At 47.8% G+C, this 17,131-nt stretch overlaps 1 protein-coding gene across 1 annotated transcript; it reads left to right on the top strand.

Annotated features, from left to right (window-relative positions):
• Positions 1-184: 184 nt before the first annotated feature.
• On the top strand, positions 185-16,714 carry BRAP (BRCA1 associated protein). The gene is made up of 12 exons (XM_050906527.1): positions 185-310; positions 534-692; positions 1,503-1,704; positions 2,532-2,721; positions 4,848-4,961; positions 5,456-5,604; positions 7,844-7,919; positions 8,557-8,695; positions 9,189-9,298; positions 10,978-11,067; positions 12,985-13,088; positions 14,333-16,714. Exons 1-12 carry the CDS (start codon positions 229-231, stop codon positions 14,691-14,693), a joined length of 1,776 nt encoding a protein of 591 aa, XP_050762484.1. The 5' UTR covers positions 185-228; the 3' UTR covers positions 14,694-16,714.
• The last annotated feature ends 417 nt before the right edge of the window (positions 16,715-17,131 follow it).

Below are 17,131 nucleotides of genomic sequence, written 5' to 3'. Positions count from 1 at the left end.
CACACCTAGAAGTCTCGCGAGAAGCAGCCGGCCACCGTTCGCAGCCCCCCACACCGTCCTCCTCCTCCACTGCCGCTGCCGCGTCGTCGCCGCCTTACGTCATCGCGTCGCCGGCGTGACCTCGGCGGGGTCAGAGGGGAAAGGTACGGGAGGCGGAAGCGGTGCTTCATCTCCGTTGGCCTCCTCAGAGAGCGGTGGCGGCGGCGGCGGCCCGCGGTGCCCGGGCCCATGAGCGTGTCCCTGGTGGTGATCCGGCTGGAGCTGGCCGAGCACTCGCCGCTGCCCGCGGGCTTCGCTTACAGCGCGGCTGGTGAGTCTCTCCGCTTCGGTCCGGTTCCCTCCCACCGGGGAACTGGGCCCGGGTGCGGGTCAGCCCTGTCCGCCGCGGCGGGGAAGAGAAGCTGTGCCTTATCCGCGGTCCACAGGCACCCGGGGAGGGAATCGGGATCGCCTTCCCGGTGCTGCCGGTGGGTCCCGGTACCGGGGCTCCCGCTCCCACCGCTCTGTCCCAACGCCTCGTTTTTCCTGCGCAGCTCCGGAGATGGCTGCGGAGAACACCGGGGCGGTCCCGGCTGCTGTACCGTCCTGTTTGGAGGGGAAAGGCCCCGGGGAGCGGGCGGCCATCCTCCACCAGCACCTCGGCCGCAGGGAGATGACCGACGTGATCATTGAGACCATCCAGCCGCGGCCAGGTACCGGCCTCGGGGGCGGGTAACGCTCGTTTTGGGGTCTGTGGTTGTCGCCCACCCCGCTCGTGTGACGACCCCTTATTGCGGAAGGGGAGCGTGGCGCTTCCCGGGCGCTGGCCCGGCGGGTGACAGCTGTCTGTCAGTGCGGGGATGATGGAGGAGCCGCCGGGTTTGCGGGTCTTGAGTCAGTCCCGCAGTTTGGAAAACAAGTAGAGGAGTTAAGGAATGCGCGTTGGGGTCCGGATAGGAGAGCTAGTTATTGCTGGCAAACGTTTCCCACTCCGTAAAGGGTTAATTTATTTTGGGCTACGCCGCAGGCTGGTTGGTGTTTTGTTTGCCAGCATTGCTGGCCCGTAGCAATGGGACCGTTCAGCTCTGCAGACGTTTAAATTCCCTGATGGAGGGGAAGTTTCAAGATGGAAACTTCAAGTCGTGTCGAACGTCCGAGCCGCCATCAGAGCAGCGCAGGAGGAGCAGCCGGCTGCCGCGGGGCTCTCCTCGCCCCTGCTCAGCAAACCTGTCCCGGTTGCTTTGTGTTGATACCGGTGCCTGTTGGGATTTTACTGGGCACGGTACAAAACTCTCCTAGCTTGATCTGCAGCACCAGGGTCCCACCAGGAGCTCACACTGGGTGTCTGGCAGCTCTGGAGTTTCCCCTGGAACAGCAAAGATGAGAGGTGTCTCATTCTGCTGCTTTCCGGGGTTGTAATTTGATTTCTCGGAGCGCTGTTGTGTACATGCGGGCTGTGCCTGGGGAACAGCAGACATTTCTGATGCGCCATTAGTAATGTGGAAACTTTTGGTTTGTAAAAGATGAAACAAAAGCTGCCATGGAAGGAAGAAAATCTTCAGAGGCTGCATCTGCCGAGGACAAAAATAAACATGACGATCAAAGTAAAGAGCATGAGGCTGCTCCAGACTCACCTTCAAAACAGCTCCCTGACCAGATTTCCTTCTTCAGCGGGAATCCCTCAGTTGAAATCGTTCACGGCATTATGCATCTGTACAAAACAAAGTAAGAATGCTTGACTAATTGTAGCTCTAGTGGGAACGGTGCTGCTGAATAATGACCCGGAAGGGTGAGTCGGTCACCCCGGGGCTGTGGCTCCTGAGCTGGGACAAACAGGAAGGGTGACTTGCACCCGGGAGGGCAGACGGTGCCTTGCGTTAATGGTAGAGCTGGAGGCTGGCCTGGGTCCCCCACATGTGGGTGATGCCGCTCCAAGTGGAGAGGGCTTGTGCCGGGGGCTGTAATAGCATAAGACGAATGCGGGTTCCTAAAAAATTGCGTTTGAAAGCAGCTTCTCAAGGGATCCCACAATTAAATTGTGATCTCTGGGGTCTTGGCCGCAGGCCTGAGGAGCTGTCTGAGGCAGGAGGTTTCATCCCGTCTTTCAGGGATTACAATTCCGTGCCGTTCCCCTATAAATGCATGAGAACTTCCATTTCAGGTCTTCCTGAAAGCTATCAGGAGACACAAAACGGGCACTTGAAAGAGTTACAAACATTGCTCGCTTATTCTAGGAATAGTTCTGAGCATCTGTGGCTTGCCAACTTCAATTGTTTTTATAGAAAAACAGATGTTAAATTATTCCTGACAAAACCATTGTTTATTGGAGCTGCCCAGTTTAATCCTTTGCCAAAGAGTAATAGTTTCACGTGGGTATGCTGGATGCTTACCACAACCCATTGCTTCTCTTAATATTTACAAATGTGCAAAAGAGGGTTAAGATTGACAACAAAGTTATTGTAGTAACTGCGGCTGTTGGAAATGCGATGTGTCCAGCCGTGTCTTTGTCCTCTCTGAAATGACACAAAGTTGTGTCACTCTTGCCTTACCAGCAAGATGACCTCTTTAAAAGAAGACGTGAGGCGCAGCGCCATGCTGTGTATCCTCACGGTCCCCGCTACGATGACCAGCCATGACCTGATGAAGTTTGTGGCCTCCTTCTATGAAGTAATCGAGCACATGAAAATCATTCGAGATTCCACTCCGAACCAGTACATGGTGCTGATAAAGTTTAGCTCGCAGGTAAGAGCTGGAAGTCCCTTTGCTGTAGAAATGACTGCGCTGTCATACACCGTTGCTGTTTAGGAGTGCTGTCTGGCTTCAGTGGCCAGCTGTTAGCCAAGGTTGCACTTTACCCTCGGAGAAACAGTCCTGTCCTATTGCCCAGCGACTTCCCGGGGCTGCTGACTCGGCTTAGTGCCACACCTTGACCTGGAGGCAAGTGTCTGCCATGTTCTAGCTATCCTATTTCTTGTTGACACGATATTTTAAAAAAATAGCGAGGGTACACAGTTCTCTGCTATCTCAAAGCATCTTAAAAAAAGAGAATGGTGCATTGTACTATGCTGAACAGAAAGGAACCAGCCGGGGGGCTTCGTTTGCATTTTAGGAAAGACTTGTCCTGCTTTTCTGAGGAGCTGGGTGGTCTCACAGCCGCTGCCAGTACAGTGTGAAAAGGACAGTTGTCCCCAAAACTGAGAGCCTAGGGGATGAATTGATAACCAGATAACACAGTTTGCTGCTCACAGGTCTTCTTGAACTATGTGGCTTTAAGCATTCCCCCTGCCAATTCCTGTGTGGACCCTCTGTCCTGGTTTCGGCTGGGATAGAATTAACTCTCTTCTTAGTAGCTGGTACAGTGCTGTGTTTTGGATTTAGTGTGAGAATAATGTTGATAACACACTGATGTTTTAGTTGTTGCTAAGTAGCGCTTATCTTAAGTTAAGGACTTTTCAGTTTCCCATGCTCTGCCAGCAAGCAGGTGTGCAAGGAGCTGGGAGGGAGCATGGCCAGGAGAGCTGACCCCAACTAGCCCAAGGGATATTCCATACCATAGGAAGTCACGCTTAATATATAAACAGGGGGGAGTTGGCTGGGAGGGGGGGATCGCTGCTCAGGCATCGGTCAGCGGGTGGTGAGCACTTGCATTGTGCATCACTTGTCTTTTCTTGGGTTTTATTTCTGTCTTTTTTTTTTTTTCCTTTTCATTACAATTATTATTCTTAGTTAGTAGTATATTTTATTTTACTTTAGTTATTAAACTGTTCTTATCTCAGCCCACGAGTTTTACCTTTTTTTTTTTTTTTTTTTTTTCTTCCTTCTCCCCACCCCACTGGAAGGGGGGACGGGGAAGCGGCTCCGTGGTGCTTAGTTGCTGACTGGGGTTAAACCACAACACCCTCTCACTTATACCTTCTTTTCTCCCAACTGCAAATGACCTGTTTTGGGGTTGGGGGAGAGGTTTCCCCCAGCCGTGAACGCTGCGGGAGCTATTTCCCATGCCCGTTGTACAGATGCAGTATTCGTGTGCGTTTTGTGCTCTTTGCGGTAGTGGCAAAGATGCATTTTGTATATCGCTGTATCAAATTACATGGGCAAATATCTAGTGCTAAACAGCCTTGCAGCAAATCCATAAACTTGTACTCAATTCACCCTGAAATTCCTGTTTCTTAGGGAATTCCCTGAAGCCCTGTTCCCCAGTGACCCCTAATGGCTGTGTCTGCAGGTAGCAAAAGCAAATCTCAAGGGCCTTTATGCTTCTGGCTGGAGCGACCAGGAATATGGGAATGTGGCATTTGGCTAACTCGCCTCAATCTGGTGTGATCGTTTGCGAGAGAAAGGGTTTGGGGAGGTTACAGAGTGAAAATGGATGATTTATGTGACAGGTTTTGTTTTGGGTCTGCCTCTTTGCAAGTGACTCTCGGGCATGCCTGAATTGCGACTGGTGAATTGAATCCTTTCCCACAGTTAAATTGTTGTTCCTTTCCCTGACACAAGTATCAGTGTCCTGCAATGTAGCCCTCTTAAATTTTTGCAGAGACCAAATTTGCTTTGCAAATGCACTGAAATTGCTGACAAAGGGCAAAACAGATGCTGAAGGGAAATCCGTTATTCCTGCTGAACGCTCAAATATCAGAGTAGCTGTCACTGCTGTGAACTTCACTTCTTGTCTTCAAGTGGTAACGCTAAACCTAGTGCCAAAACGCAATGCCTGCTGGCAGGAGCTGACTGTCTGAAATATCTCCTGTGGTATTACGGGGCTTGGTGGAGGGGAGAAGAGAGGATACAGCAGATTTTTCCTCCTCTTCCTCGGTTGTATCAGCTGCGGGTTTTCTCTTTTTGACTGGCTTCCTTTGTTTTGTGCACAGGCTGATGCAGATAGCTTTTATATGGCATGCAATGGCCGGCAGTTCAATTCTATAGAGGAGGATGTTTGCCAGCTGGTGTACGTGGAAAGGGCTGAAGTCTTTAAATCAGAAGATGTAAGTTTGTTTTGGTTTGTTTTCCCCGCACTTCAGAGAATTTTAACAGGATTATTTGGACTGGGCAGAATGCTGCAAGAACCGCTTAACTGCATCAACCCAAACCCCATTTCCCATTCCAGTGCTACTTGGGAGAGTTTGTTTGGTGACTTCATGGGCTTCATGCCTCGCCACTGCAGCGTCGCTGATCTAAACCTGCCGTGGGTAGTAGATCTAGTGAATCCAGAAAACAGAGTGGGGCTGGTTGCAGCCGCGCTGAGCCCGTGCTGTGAAGAGGGTCCTGGCTGTGGTCTATTGAATGTTGTGGATCACTTTTTTTTTTTTTTTTTAATAAATTTCTAACCACTCTGTAGACTCACAGGATTACTTTGTAGTGCTTTTGTGCGCTAGTGCCAGCACTAATGGGAGAGAAGTTTGACTTTTTCTTATGTGGGTGCTTAATTTATGGTGATTGGAAGGTGCTGAGCAATTTGTCTCTGCTTGTTCTTTTGAAGGGGGCCAGCCTGCCTGTGATGGATCTGACAGAGCTCCCCAAGTGCACAGTGTGCCTGGAGAGGATGGATGAGTCCGTGAACGGGATCCTTACCACGCTGTGTAACCACAGCTTTCATAGCCAGTGTCTGCAGCGGTGGGAGGACACCACGTAAGAGACTTTTCTTTCTTTCCACATCTAAAACTCTGCTTTGAGTGTGGTGGTTACGTGCTGACGAGACTGGTTGTGCTCATCAGAGTGTGGGGGCAGGAATTACTGCAAGTTCTAGTGCTCTTTTTTTTTTTTTTTCTCCCATTAAGGGACTCCCAGAGAGAAATCTCCCCGCGAAAAGTAATTGAACAATGTTTCTCGTGGGCCTCACTGCTAAGGCAGGAAAGGAGTTGTAGAATAATACTGATTATTTTAAAATATTGTAGGATAAAAATACTGGGGTAAACAGCATTGGATGCACACACAGCCCTGTTTCACTCAGTCTTGCGTGTCTGTTCAGTCATTCGTTTCCTCGGCATAGCTGAGGCTGCGCCGTAGACAGATCTGCGCATCTGACTGGAGCTTGGGAGTCCTTTTGGGAGCCCTGCAGTCTTGCTGTCTTACTTAGATGCTGGGAGAGGATGAAGAAGAGCTGGGCAAGAGCAGGTGTGCAGGGGGACGGGACTGGAAAGTGAGACAGGAGGGAGGCGGGGAAGGAAGGGACGATGACAAGATCACTCGGTAAATCGGGAAGGGGAGGCAGCTGCTCTAGACAGGCTGTGTTATTCAAGGTGGGTACGGGCTGAGCGATGGGAGGCCGTGTCACTGGCTCAGGGAGACCCTCCGTGGCACTGGGCAGGGCTGGGGGTCGGACCCGTGTCTGTCCTTAAAGCAGCTGCTCTTTTCGCTACTGCTGACCCTTTCCTGTTCTTGCTCGTACACGCTTCCTTCCTTCACAGCCCTGTAGATGGGGATTTCAGCGTGTCTGAGCTCCTGACTGCAGAGGCCGTGACTGGCACCCAGGTGCTGCTATCAGTTGTGCATATTTTGCATTCTTCTGGACACAGTTTGCTGTTTTACTGCGCATCAGGCAGTCATAGATACTGCAGCAGAAGGCTGCCGATCGTCACTGTGTTTTCTTCTCTGTCACTGGTACCCCTGATTGCCTGATTCTCTGATGGAGCGTGAGGAGAATTTTAGCCCTCTGTATATCATTTGTAAGCCAAAGTAACAGAACCTCGGTAAGATTAATCAGATTTGTAGCTATTCAAGTTTGTGGGCTGCTTTGCTCCATAAATCAAAACCAGTTTAAATTTGAAGCAGTGGAGCTTAGCCAGTGTAGGGGCAAGATCCAAAATAGCACTTAAACATCTAATATACGATTTAAGCAGAACTTAGGCTCCCAGTCTAGCAGAACGATAAAAGAAAATCCCTGTCCACCTTGCTTAGGCGCCACGGAGGCTGTAAGTGCCTGAATTTGTATAGAAAGCTGACTGCAATCCAATTGTCTCCTCCCTTGAATATTTCTGTAGCTTATCCAGCAGCTAATGAAAAATACATAAACAGTCCTGGCAACGGGATACACAGCCTCAGTTACCCCGCTCCCTAGCTGAACTTCTAGTGCTTAGGGTCTGGACAAAGGTTCCTTCTGGCCTTGGGTCTTCTGTCTTTCTGGCAGCGCAGTGGTATAGTTTCAAAAGAAATGGTAGCGGGGTGCCTGCTACTGATTCTTTTAGGGTACAGTTATGGGATGTTCTTCCTGGAAGGGCTGAGACTAAATCCATTGGGTTCCCCTCATCTCCTTAGGGTTGTTTTCAGTACTAAAGTATGTTTGCAAAGTGTCGGTACCTCCCTCTGTTACTTGGCTGTCCTCACCAGTGTGTAGTTACAGCATCCTTCCACAACAGTGTGTAGCTGCTGCGTAAAACCCTGCAGGTAATGGAGAACTGAAGATGTCAGTTGGCAGCAGTCCGGAGGAGCAATGTTTAGAGATGTGTAACACATCTATACAAGTGCTTCTTGCAATGTTTATGGCTGAGGCAGGGAAGTGTTTCTTGAGCTCGGTCGTGGCTTTTTTGCTTACTGGCAGAGGCTGACGTTGCTGGCAGCCCCACTGATGCTCTTGGTTGCAGATGTTCTCTACACTTGGACTGCAGCAAAACCAGATCAAGCTGAGACTGTGAAATGGCTTCGGAAGAACTGTTCTTTGTTCTTCTGTCACTTACTGGCTTAAAAACAGTAGCCTTGTGTGGAATGGAGGCAAATTTGAGTGGGGTAAATGTGAACTGAGAGATGTGTGCGTATAGGGACCGTCCCACTGCAGAAAGCACTTACTTTGAGCTCTCCGGCTCTCTTTTTGATGACTGTGATATTAAGATGGAGCTCCTTGTGTCTAATCATGATGCTTATTGCCCTCTAGATGTCCTGTCTGCAGATACTGCCAAACGCCTGAGCCGGTGGAAGAGAACAAGTGTTTTGAGTGTGGAGTTCAAGAAGTAAGTAGGTGGGTGGATGGTGAGTGAGATCTAGACTAGATCTGACTGCACAGCTGCTCTAGTTGCTTTAGGGGTTAGTTCTGTGGCTGCTTTCGGGCTGATTTTACCAGTCAGTGGTGTATCTGCTTTCCTTTTGAGTTGGAATCAATACTGGGAAGGGATCTTACCTCCCAGGTCTCCTGTTCTGACAAATCTGATTCTTAGAAAGAAGCATTAGCGTGGAAGCTGATCAGAGTGTGCACGATAAGATGAGTACGATAGCAGGCAGCTAAACTAACACGGAACTTGGTGGTCCCTTCTGTGCTCTTCAGAGCTTGCTTTTGTGGTCCTGCTGAGGTGCCTCGTTCGTTAGTCAAGGCCATTCTTCTATCCATGCTTGTGGTAATCTATCAACGTGCCCAGCACCTGCAGGCTTGTAATTGGCTCGAATGAGCGGGTACCTCCCTTCTCTTTAGCCTTCCAGCTGAGCAAGGCTTCAAAGAAGGAGGGGGAAAAGCAAACGCTGTTCGCTTTCTAAGGAAGTGACTGGATGTACACGGCATCAGCAGGCCACTGCTGTCAGATCACACTTTCTCAAAGCGCCGATACCACCACTTGACAGTGTTGTATATACAGAGCTTTCTTATTCTGTTGGCAGAACCTTTGGATCTGTTTAATATGTGGGCACATAGGCTGTGGCCGGTACGTGAGTCGACACGCTTACAAACACTTCGAGGAGACCCAGCACACCTACGCAATGCAGTTGACCAACCACAGAGTCTGGGACTATGCTGGAGGTAAGCGCTCTGTCTTCCCCTCTTGTAGGATGACCTTGTTTGTAAAATGGCTTTCGGGACCCCTTAGTAAGAGTACTTGTGGTAGAGTTTGCTTGGAGATTAAGGGATTTGCAGCTGTACTAATACCTTGGCTTTTGGGACCATCCATCTCCTCTCTAATAGCAATTTTCGTGGATCTGTAGCAGATGGAGGAGGGAGAACGTGATTCTGTAATGAACCGGGGCGGTCCTGTAGTCTCTGTGGAATGTGTTTGTTACTCCCTTTCCATCAATTTGCCCTGAGGTATGGGAATGGGCTGTTGTAATAAATATCCTGTAAGGTGTCTGTGTGAAGTCTGCTAAATAACAAATACATCTGCTGTTGGCTTTCTGCCTTGCTAATATGCTGTTGCAGCAGTCTGCATGGTTAATTGTGCTGCATAAAGTATTTCCACTGGTGTCAACCTGGGTGTTCTTAAGCTAAAACTCCCTGTGGTTAAATTTTCTCTCTTCAGATAACTACGTCCATCGACTGGTTGCAAGTAAAACCGATGGGAAGATAGTTCAGTATGAGTGCGAGGGAGATATGTGTCAGGAAGAGAAAATTGATGCCTTACAATTAGAGGTAAATATTTTGGCTTGCTGGACTCTGCATTGTGCTGCTGTGTGGAACTGTTTCAAATCCAGATATGACTACAGGACAATTACATCAGCTTATGCAGCAGACCTGCTCCCTGCATGTCGGCAATCATCTTCAGGCAGAAGCAGGATGTTTTTACTGCCTTTTTTTTTTTAAAAAGTCTTCTTGGCTCTGCAGAGCCAATGCAGCTAAGTGTAAGCTGGCTGCAGTTTTGTCCTGTGTTCACTGGTAGATTGAAGATTAGCTGGTTACGCTGCTACAAACACTGAGGTCATCAGAGAGAGAAATGGGTCCGAATGTCCAGACTCACTCACCAGACCCTTCCCAGTGGATCTGTGACTTGGCTTAAGAGCCAGGATGTGTACGGAACTGTCAATTTGAGTAGCTTAGCTTGTAAACTGAACAAGTATGTAGGAATCCATAGCTGTGCGCTTACCTTGGCTATCAAAGAAAGCTGACAGGCTCGTCTGATACCAGCCCTGTTCTGCTTCCTTCTCTTGAACAGATAATGATTTGTTTTGGGGTTTTTTTGTTTGTTTGTTTTTGGGTTTTTTGGGGGGTTTTTTTTTTTGTACCTGTTGGCCAGCTTCTCCTATCCTAACTAGAAGGGTAAAGGAGAGAAACTCAAAATTACTGCTCCACTGAGCAGATACACTGCAGCATGATTTCAGCCGCATTAGACACAAGGGTATCTGAGGAGGAACAGCCCACAGAGACCAGACTTCGTAGGCTTATTGCTCAAATAAATATTTGGTTGCTTCTCCGTGAACTTTCTGAGTAACGCTTAGATGCTAAACCAGCTATTTTTAACCCTTTTTTTTCCTGGGAGGTTGGTGCTTGAAGTATGTAAGACCTCTCTATCTAGCTTATGAGATCTAAATATTTCTAGAGAGAACGAATTTGGCAGTGTATTTTGGCACTCGAATATTACCAAGAGTGTTCAAGGCTTTTTGTACATGTCTAATTCTGTAGTGAATGCCTAATTTGGTGCTTATTAGCCTGATGATAAGAAATGATCACGTTTTCCAACCTTCGCATAACTCATTTGCAGAACCAGAAGGGAAAAGATGGGATGTAAGGCATATATCCTTGTTCAGGTGCCAAAATAATATTGGAATGGGCCATACATGTTGGAGAACAATAATTGTGAATAGTTATACACAGCTGAGGATGCTTTCCCAGAGATGTTCTTACAGTGAAGCTAGATACGTGCATTTACCTTTCTGCCTTGGGTTTTGGGCTGTGAATGGGGAACTCAGCCTTTGGGATCTCAGGCTCTCGTGACAGGGATGGTTGATGCTTCATTTGCCTGTGGATTGTAAAACTTGTAGGGATTTATTGCCGCTACAATGAAAAATCTGTCTCCTCTTTAAAAAGTTCTTGGCATGATACTGGGTACGGCTTGGTGGAACTTTTACTTCATCCTTGCTGTTGTGCTCTCAAGGTTTTCCTTGACTTCAAAAAACAAGTGATTTGATTTTGAAATCAAATTGGTGAAACGCATCCGCTGGATCTGCAGTTTGCACGTATGTTCAGAATGTCCTGTATGCTCAATTTCATCTGATTAAATGGATTTGTATACTGGAGCCCTTTGGGCTTCTTAATCAACATAGCCACCCTTATGGAAAAGCTGACTGTTCTGCGTATGTCTTCTGTGTTTATAGTACTCATATTTGCTAACAAGCCAGCTGGAATCACAGCGAATCTATTGGGAAAACAAGATTGTCCGAATAGAAAAGGATACGGCTGAAGAGGTGAGCTCTGCTCTGGGCACGTGTGAAACTCTGCTGAAACAGGTCCCTGGACAGAGTTAAGTTCAGTGGGAGATGGAGCTGTTCCGTCTCTCATACAGCCTGAACGTTGCGTGATGTGGCCTCGCATAGCCTGTTTCACTACCAGCTGAGAAAATTGGCTCCAAGATGTATCCCTTATCTCGATGCTCAGATCTAGCAATTTGCTGCTCAGTGGTGCGGAAGTAGGTAGATTGCCACCTAGATTGAAGGTTGATTTAAATGTGCTGCTCAGGAAACTGCAGCAGTGGTGAAAACAAGTCCGTGCTGCTGCAGGATCCCTGCTTGCCGATGCCATCCGTCTCACACTGACGTGTATCTCTGGGGAAGGTTAGTGTAGCATAGACAATATGACTTCAATTTGCTCGGCTGCAGAAAGTGGAAGCTGTCTTTCTGCTCCAAATGCATATTGATTTGCCCTTTCTTTTTGATCCCCTATCTCTCCTCATCACCCTTCGGGAAAAGTTCAGAGTCTCCTCCTATAAAGCATCCTGTAGGCAGGACTGCTTCAAAATGTCATGAGCAAAAATCCAGTGAGAATATTTTAATGCTTTTCACTCTACGTAGATCCTTTCAACTAGGTTTAAAGTGAGTCAGGATTTAGGGTTGAGTCCTTAACTGAACTTTCTACATGACTTCCAATTAACCATTTAGTATCTGCAGCTAAGTAGCATCGTAAATGTAGAAATTATGACCATTGAAATAGCAGTCATTGACCTTGGTCTAAAGAACAGTCCCAGAAATCTTATGGAGGGCCCTATAAAAGGAAAAGACATAGCAAAAATCGTCTTGCATGTGACCAGGAAACATGATCCACAAAGCAACTTGAAAGCGAAACGACTATGATATATGCCCCAAATGTGGTTTCATGTTTAAAGATCCCTGCGATTTTATTCATGGCACTTGCTCCATGTAAGTCTTGTCTGGATCAGTGCCACTATGCAGTGTATTCCATTATCAGTGCTCAGGCTACTTCCCCAAATTAACCATCAGCTGCATAAACATGCAGTGATTAAGGCCGGAAGGCTTAAAACCTGCTCTGCATCGACTCTGGCATCAGTGAAGGCACCATGTGTGCTGACACTGACATTTATCCAGATTGCTCCTCCAGGAAAGCATTTTTCCTTTAAATTCCTGCCTCCACTACGTGCAAGCATGCTTTTGACACTAATATAGGGGAAACAAGTATTTCTGTCTGTAAATCTCCTGTAAGTCTTACGTTAGAGGTTTTGACGTGTTCTGTGCAGTGCCTAGGGAATGAGAGTTTGGTTTTCTTCAGCAGTAGCAGTCTCGAGCTGTGAAGCAGAGGGGAAGAGGAAGCCAACGTACGGGTGTTTCTGTTTGCGTTTTGCATGAGTAAGATATTCGTGTCAGTAGGTCACTGCCTTATGACAGCAAGCTGCTGAGTCAGTGCTGAGCAAAGTGGCACGTTAATTTTCAGACTTTGACCATACTTATTTGAGGTTTAGTTTAAAATGAGCAAAAGCCCGGCATTGTAAAGCCTTAAGATGGAAATTTAAGTTTGCTGACAGGTACAAAACCGTCTGAGAGAATGGCGAAATGAATGCTTAACTGCAGTCAATAAGAAGTTAAGGATCTAATGCAGCTTTTGTTTGAATGGGGTGCCTGGCACAGATTTGCGGCCTGAGTTGCTGTTCTGTGTGAGCAGCTTCCACGGCAACGTGGTTCCTTGTTGGGGTACTGCAAAGTGTAACGCAGAGGGTCTTCATCAAAACTAAGCCTTTTCTTGACTCAAAGCTCTTGCTTACCTGGATATAGTAATTGGTCAAAGTCTAGAAACCACTCCAGAAAATGGAATGTCATAATGAAAGTGCAGAGGACTTTGATCTGTTTGAAATGCCTGTGTGTTTGTTTTTACAGATTAACAACATGAAGACCAAATTTAAAGAGACCATTGAGAAGTGTGACAGTCTGGAACAGAGGCTGAATGACTTGCTCAAAGAAAAGCAGTCTGTCGAAAGGAAGTGGGTACCGCTGCCAGGTTTAGTTCCGTGCAGCCATTAAAACTCCAGGCACTGACATCCAAAAAGAAAAAATCTTGCTATTCCTGGGCAATTTTGAGCTATTTAAACTGGTATACTGAGAACACAGCTTATTTTAAAAAAAGCTCTCATTTCTGTAGGTGTTCACAAATGGAAAGTGCCTGTTGAGTGGAACACAGCTTTTGGGCTCTTGGCTCTTTTTACATGGTCTGCATATTTAGCATTCAGTAATCCTTCCTCTGCCTGCTCAGAAGGAGACGCCAGTCTGTTTTGCAATTGGCGGATACATCCAGAGAGAAGAAAGGCAGCTCAACAGAGGCATCTCCCCCAGCACAGAGAGAAACGTAGATCTTGGGAAGTGCCTAGATGAAAGATGTCAAGCACGGGGACTGTGCAGATCAGTGTGTTCCAGCTCCCTAGGTGGGACTGCGTGCTCTGGTCCTCCTAGCCCACCAGGCCCCGGGCACTGCTGCCTCTCCAGCAGTCCTGGCTGGAGCAGGGAGCCCAGGCTAGCGAGCTGTGGTTCATGCAGCTCACCTCGCTGAGTGGAAAGGAGTCTGTGTATGATGCCAGCAAACTTTCAGGGCAAAAGCACTGAGTTATTAGGAGCAGGGAAGCACTGTCTGTGAAACACGAGGCTCCCGATATCCTTGTGGGAGCATCTTGCTTCTGAGTGAGGTGGTATCTTCAGGGTCTTGCACTCCGAGTGTGGCAGGAGCCAGCATCGCGGAGTCCCTGACTGCCCTTAGCTCCCTCGGGACCCCATGTAATCTCTGTGCCCTTTTTGGTGCCTGTTCCCTGAGTTGCAGCTGCGTGTTCAAGGTTACAGTCCCCTGCTCCCAAACACACCCTGCCTGTTGGCATTTGGTACAAGATGGAATTGCCTAACTTGCAAGGGAAGGGATTCTCCCGGGTTATGCAGTTTGAGGGACAAAGGAAGGAATTCTGCTTCAAAACATCCTACTCCGTACGCAGGTAACACCGTGCAGGCAAACAGGTGCTAGCAAGCCTTAAGCTGGGTAGAAAATCCTGGGGAGATTTCAGAGTCCTCTTGTGTCGCCTCCCCTTTGCCCAACTTTTGCCAGAAAACCAAATTCCAGGCGGTCTTGGTGGGGCTGGGGACAGCTGGGGGTCAGTTGCCCCAAGGACTGGAAATAAAAGGGAGGCAGTAGTGTTTGACGTAGGTGCAGTGCACTGCTTTCCTGACTTGCGCTTCTATTTGTAAGGTGTTCTCAGCTGAATAACAAAGTGGCTAAACTTTCCAACGAGCTGAAGGAGGAGCAAGAACTGAATAAGTGTTTGCGAGCGAATCAAGCCTTGCTTCAGAACAAACTAAAGGAGGAGGAGAGAGTGTTAAAGGAAACCTGCGAACAGAAGGACCTGCAGATCTCCGAGATCCAGGAGCAGTTGCGGGATGTCATGTTCTACTTAGAGACGCAACAGAAAATCAATCACCTCCCAGCTGAGACCCGACAGGAGATTCAGGAAGGACAGATCAACATTGCAGTGGCATCTTCTGCCAGCTCCTCCACGGGGAGCACGGGCAAACCTTCTTCCAGGAGAGGCCGTGGCAAGAGGGGCAAATGAAAATCGGCATGCCCTGCTCCCATACTGGAAGTGGCCGTGCTGGTGGTAGGCCAGGCTCACCTCTCGGCACCCCGGCTGGGAATGCCCAGTTCACTAAAACTCAGCTAGAGATTGTCTTCAGAGCTGCTCATAAAACTGGCTGCCAGTCAGTGGAGGTGTCTGTGGTATTTAAAAGCATTTCACTGCACTATTTAGCTATTTTTAGGCAGATCTTTAATGACCATTTTGCCTTCCTACCTTTTCAAAGCCCCTCCTATCATGCATTTGACTTTCTTCTTGGAGAGTGTACTGTTTTGGGGTGGGTGGGTGTGTACATGTTAAACATCGCATTCCCCGAGGGGATGCGGTAGAGTAGGCTAGGCCCAGTGTGTAAGGCTTTTCCAGTTCTTCTCCTGGATTAAAAGTATTCTCAATTAAGAAATGATTTTATTTAATAAACAGTGTAAATTCGATTATATACATCGCCTTTTAGTATGTGCAGTTCTGACACTTGCAGAACTGCTGGTGCAGGAGTAGAACTGTAGTTTGGAAATAAAAAGGAGTGAGGTGTGGAAAATAAACCATCTTAGTGGTGTAAGAAACTGAATGAGTCCTAAAGGTTTGTAATCTAGGATATTAAACACTTTAAGGGACTTCGCTACTATCTCTTTCTTCATTTTAAAGATGGCCTTTGAAAGGCCAGCGCTCGCTGCCTTTGGGGCAGAAAGCATGACAGTTTTATATTCTGGACACTGTTTAATGTGGTTATTTTACAGGCATTTCTACAAATTAGAGCCGTCTTTGCGAAGACTGGTACACGTTACGTATTAACAGCTGCCACAGTGTTCCGATCCTCCTGGAGCGGGGTGCGTGCGCGTTCCCTCCGTGAGCTGCGCTAGGGGTACGTTGGCGTAAGCTCCGGTGCTGTTATCCTCAAAACGAGGGGAGGAGAATGAGTAACGCAGCGTTTTAAAAACTCTCTTCCTCCGTGCGCGTACCCAGCCTTTGCAGTAGCTGCCGGCCCCCGCCCGCGGGTCTGCGGCGGAGCTGAACGCGCTGCCCTGCGACCGGACCCTCGCCGCTAGATGCGGCTGTTGTTTCCAGTTCCTGTGATCGCTGCCTGTTCTGCTCTGAAACGTGGCTCTGGCCAACGATCTCGGCTGGCAAAACTTTGGTGTTATTTGCCCCAAAGGTATGCAGATCCTGTAAGGGAAATTTGTGGACAAATCTGGGTTGGTTTTTTTTTTGTTGGTTTTCACTTAGAATATATACTGGACTTGATGCTCTGGGGTGGGAAGAGTTTTATCATGGCTGGAGAAGTGACTGTCCTGGTTGCTGTGTTGTGCTCAGCAATCTGAGTGTTTAAAGGCAAATCCTTTATTAAAAATGGCTGGGGAAGTCCCGCAGTTGTCTTTTCAGACCGTAGCATGATCCTTTCCCGTTGTTCGAACTGCAGGAACAGCCGTGATCTTTAGTCTGTAACACTGAACATGCAGCTCCGACTTACCAGCTCCAAACCGGAACAAAGAAATAAAACAGCCAGTCCTTTATTGCTAGAAGTTGTTCTTTGTGGCCAATTGAAAGGAACGACTTACAATAAATAGAATGACTCTCGGAAGGTGAGTCGTTATCATCTGCTTCCTGACTTTACGGACTGGAAGCGTTGACCTTCCTCACTTTGAAATACAGGGCGCTTGTTAGTGCACTCATTGCATCCGCTGCTTGGGTTTGGAGATCGGCCCCAGTCACCTGGAACTTCGACCTTTTCTAACTTTGTAGCATGAATGTACACTAACTCTTTTCTAGCGTGTGGACTGTACAACCGGGCCTCTGCCTTCTGTAAATTATTCTAAGGACCTAGAGATGTACAACACAGCTTGCTCTCCTATAGAAACTATTTTATTTAAGATATATTTTTACACCATCTAAGATCCTCTGACCTTTTGCTGAAAGCTTGCTTTGTGTAGAACACTAAGATGCTGTACTGTATCTTGGAATTCATTTTCAAAAAATGTGATTGAAAATTAAAACGGCGTGCAGTATTTTTGTTTGTGTGTTCAACTGGAAGCGGAGGGAGGAGATGGCAGGGAGAACGACAAAACGTGACTTTATTCTTTTTGAAGTCATCTACTTTTTAACTCGAAGGCAAAGCTGTCCAAACGAGCTCTTTGTCATGTTTGGGTTGGGGGGAAATTTGGTTCAGCTGAACTGATAATTATCTGCTCTTATCTCTGGCTCATGAGAAGTGGGCAGCTCATGCAGAAAAAGCAAGGGTTGTGGAATACTTTTGCGTTAAACCAAATTACCCTCAGTCCTTGAGTCCCCTCCAGCTTCTCCTAAAATCATCCCAGGTGACAAAGCAACCTACAGCGTCCATCTGGGCCTTTCTTCACCGCTGTAGATCAGCGGGGCTCCCCCCAGGCTCCTGCTGGGTGAGGCTGAGGGCACCCTCTCTTGCG

This window comes from Gymnogyps californianus, chromosome 16, assembly GCF_018139145.2.
Source record: "Gymnogyps californianus isolate 813 chromosome 16, ASM1813914v2, whole genome shotgun sequence".
Lineage (NCBI taxonomy): Eukaryota > Metazoa > Chordata > Aves > Accipitriformes > Cathartidae > Gymnogyps > Gymnogyps californianus.
This window is presented reverse-complemented; position numbering and strand designations above follow the sequence as displayed.

Bases quoted from the DNA above. Each gene is read 5' to 3' on its own strand.
- BRAP (XM_050906527.1), top strand. From the start codon at position 229: ATGAGCGTGTCCCTGGTGGTGATCCGGCTGGAGCTGGCCGAGCACTCG. The intron at 311-533 runs GTGAGTCTCTCC...TTTCCTGCGCAG, and splicing joins CTTCGCTTACAGCGCGGCTG to CTCCGGAGATGGCTGCGGAG. The intron at 1,705-2,531 runs GTAAGAATGCTT...TTGCCTTACCAG, and splicing joins ATGCATCTGTACAAAACAAA to CAAGATGACCTCTTTAAAAG.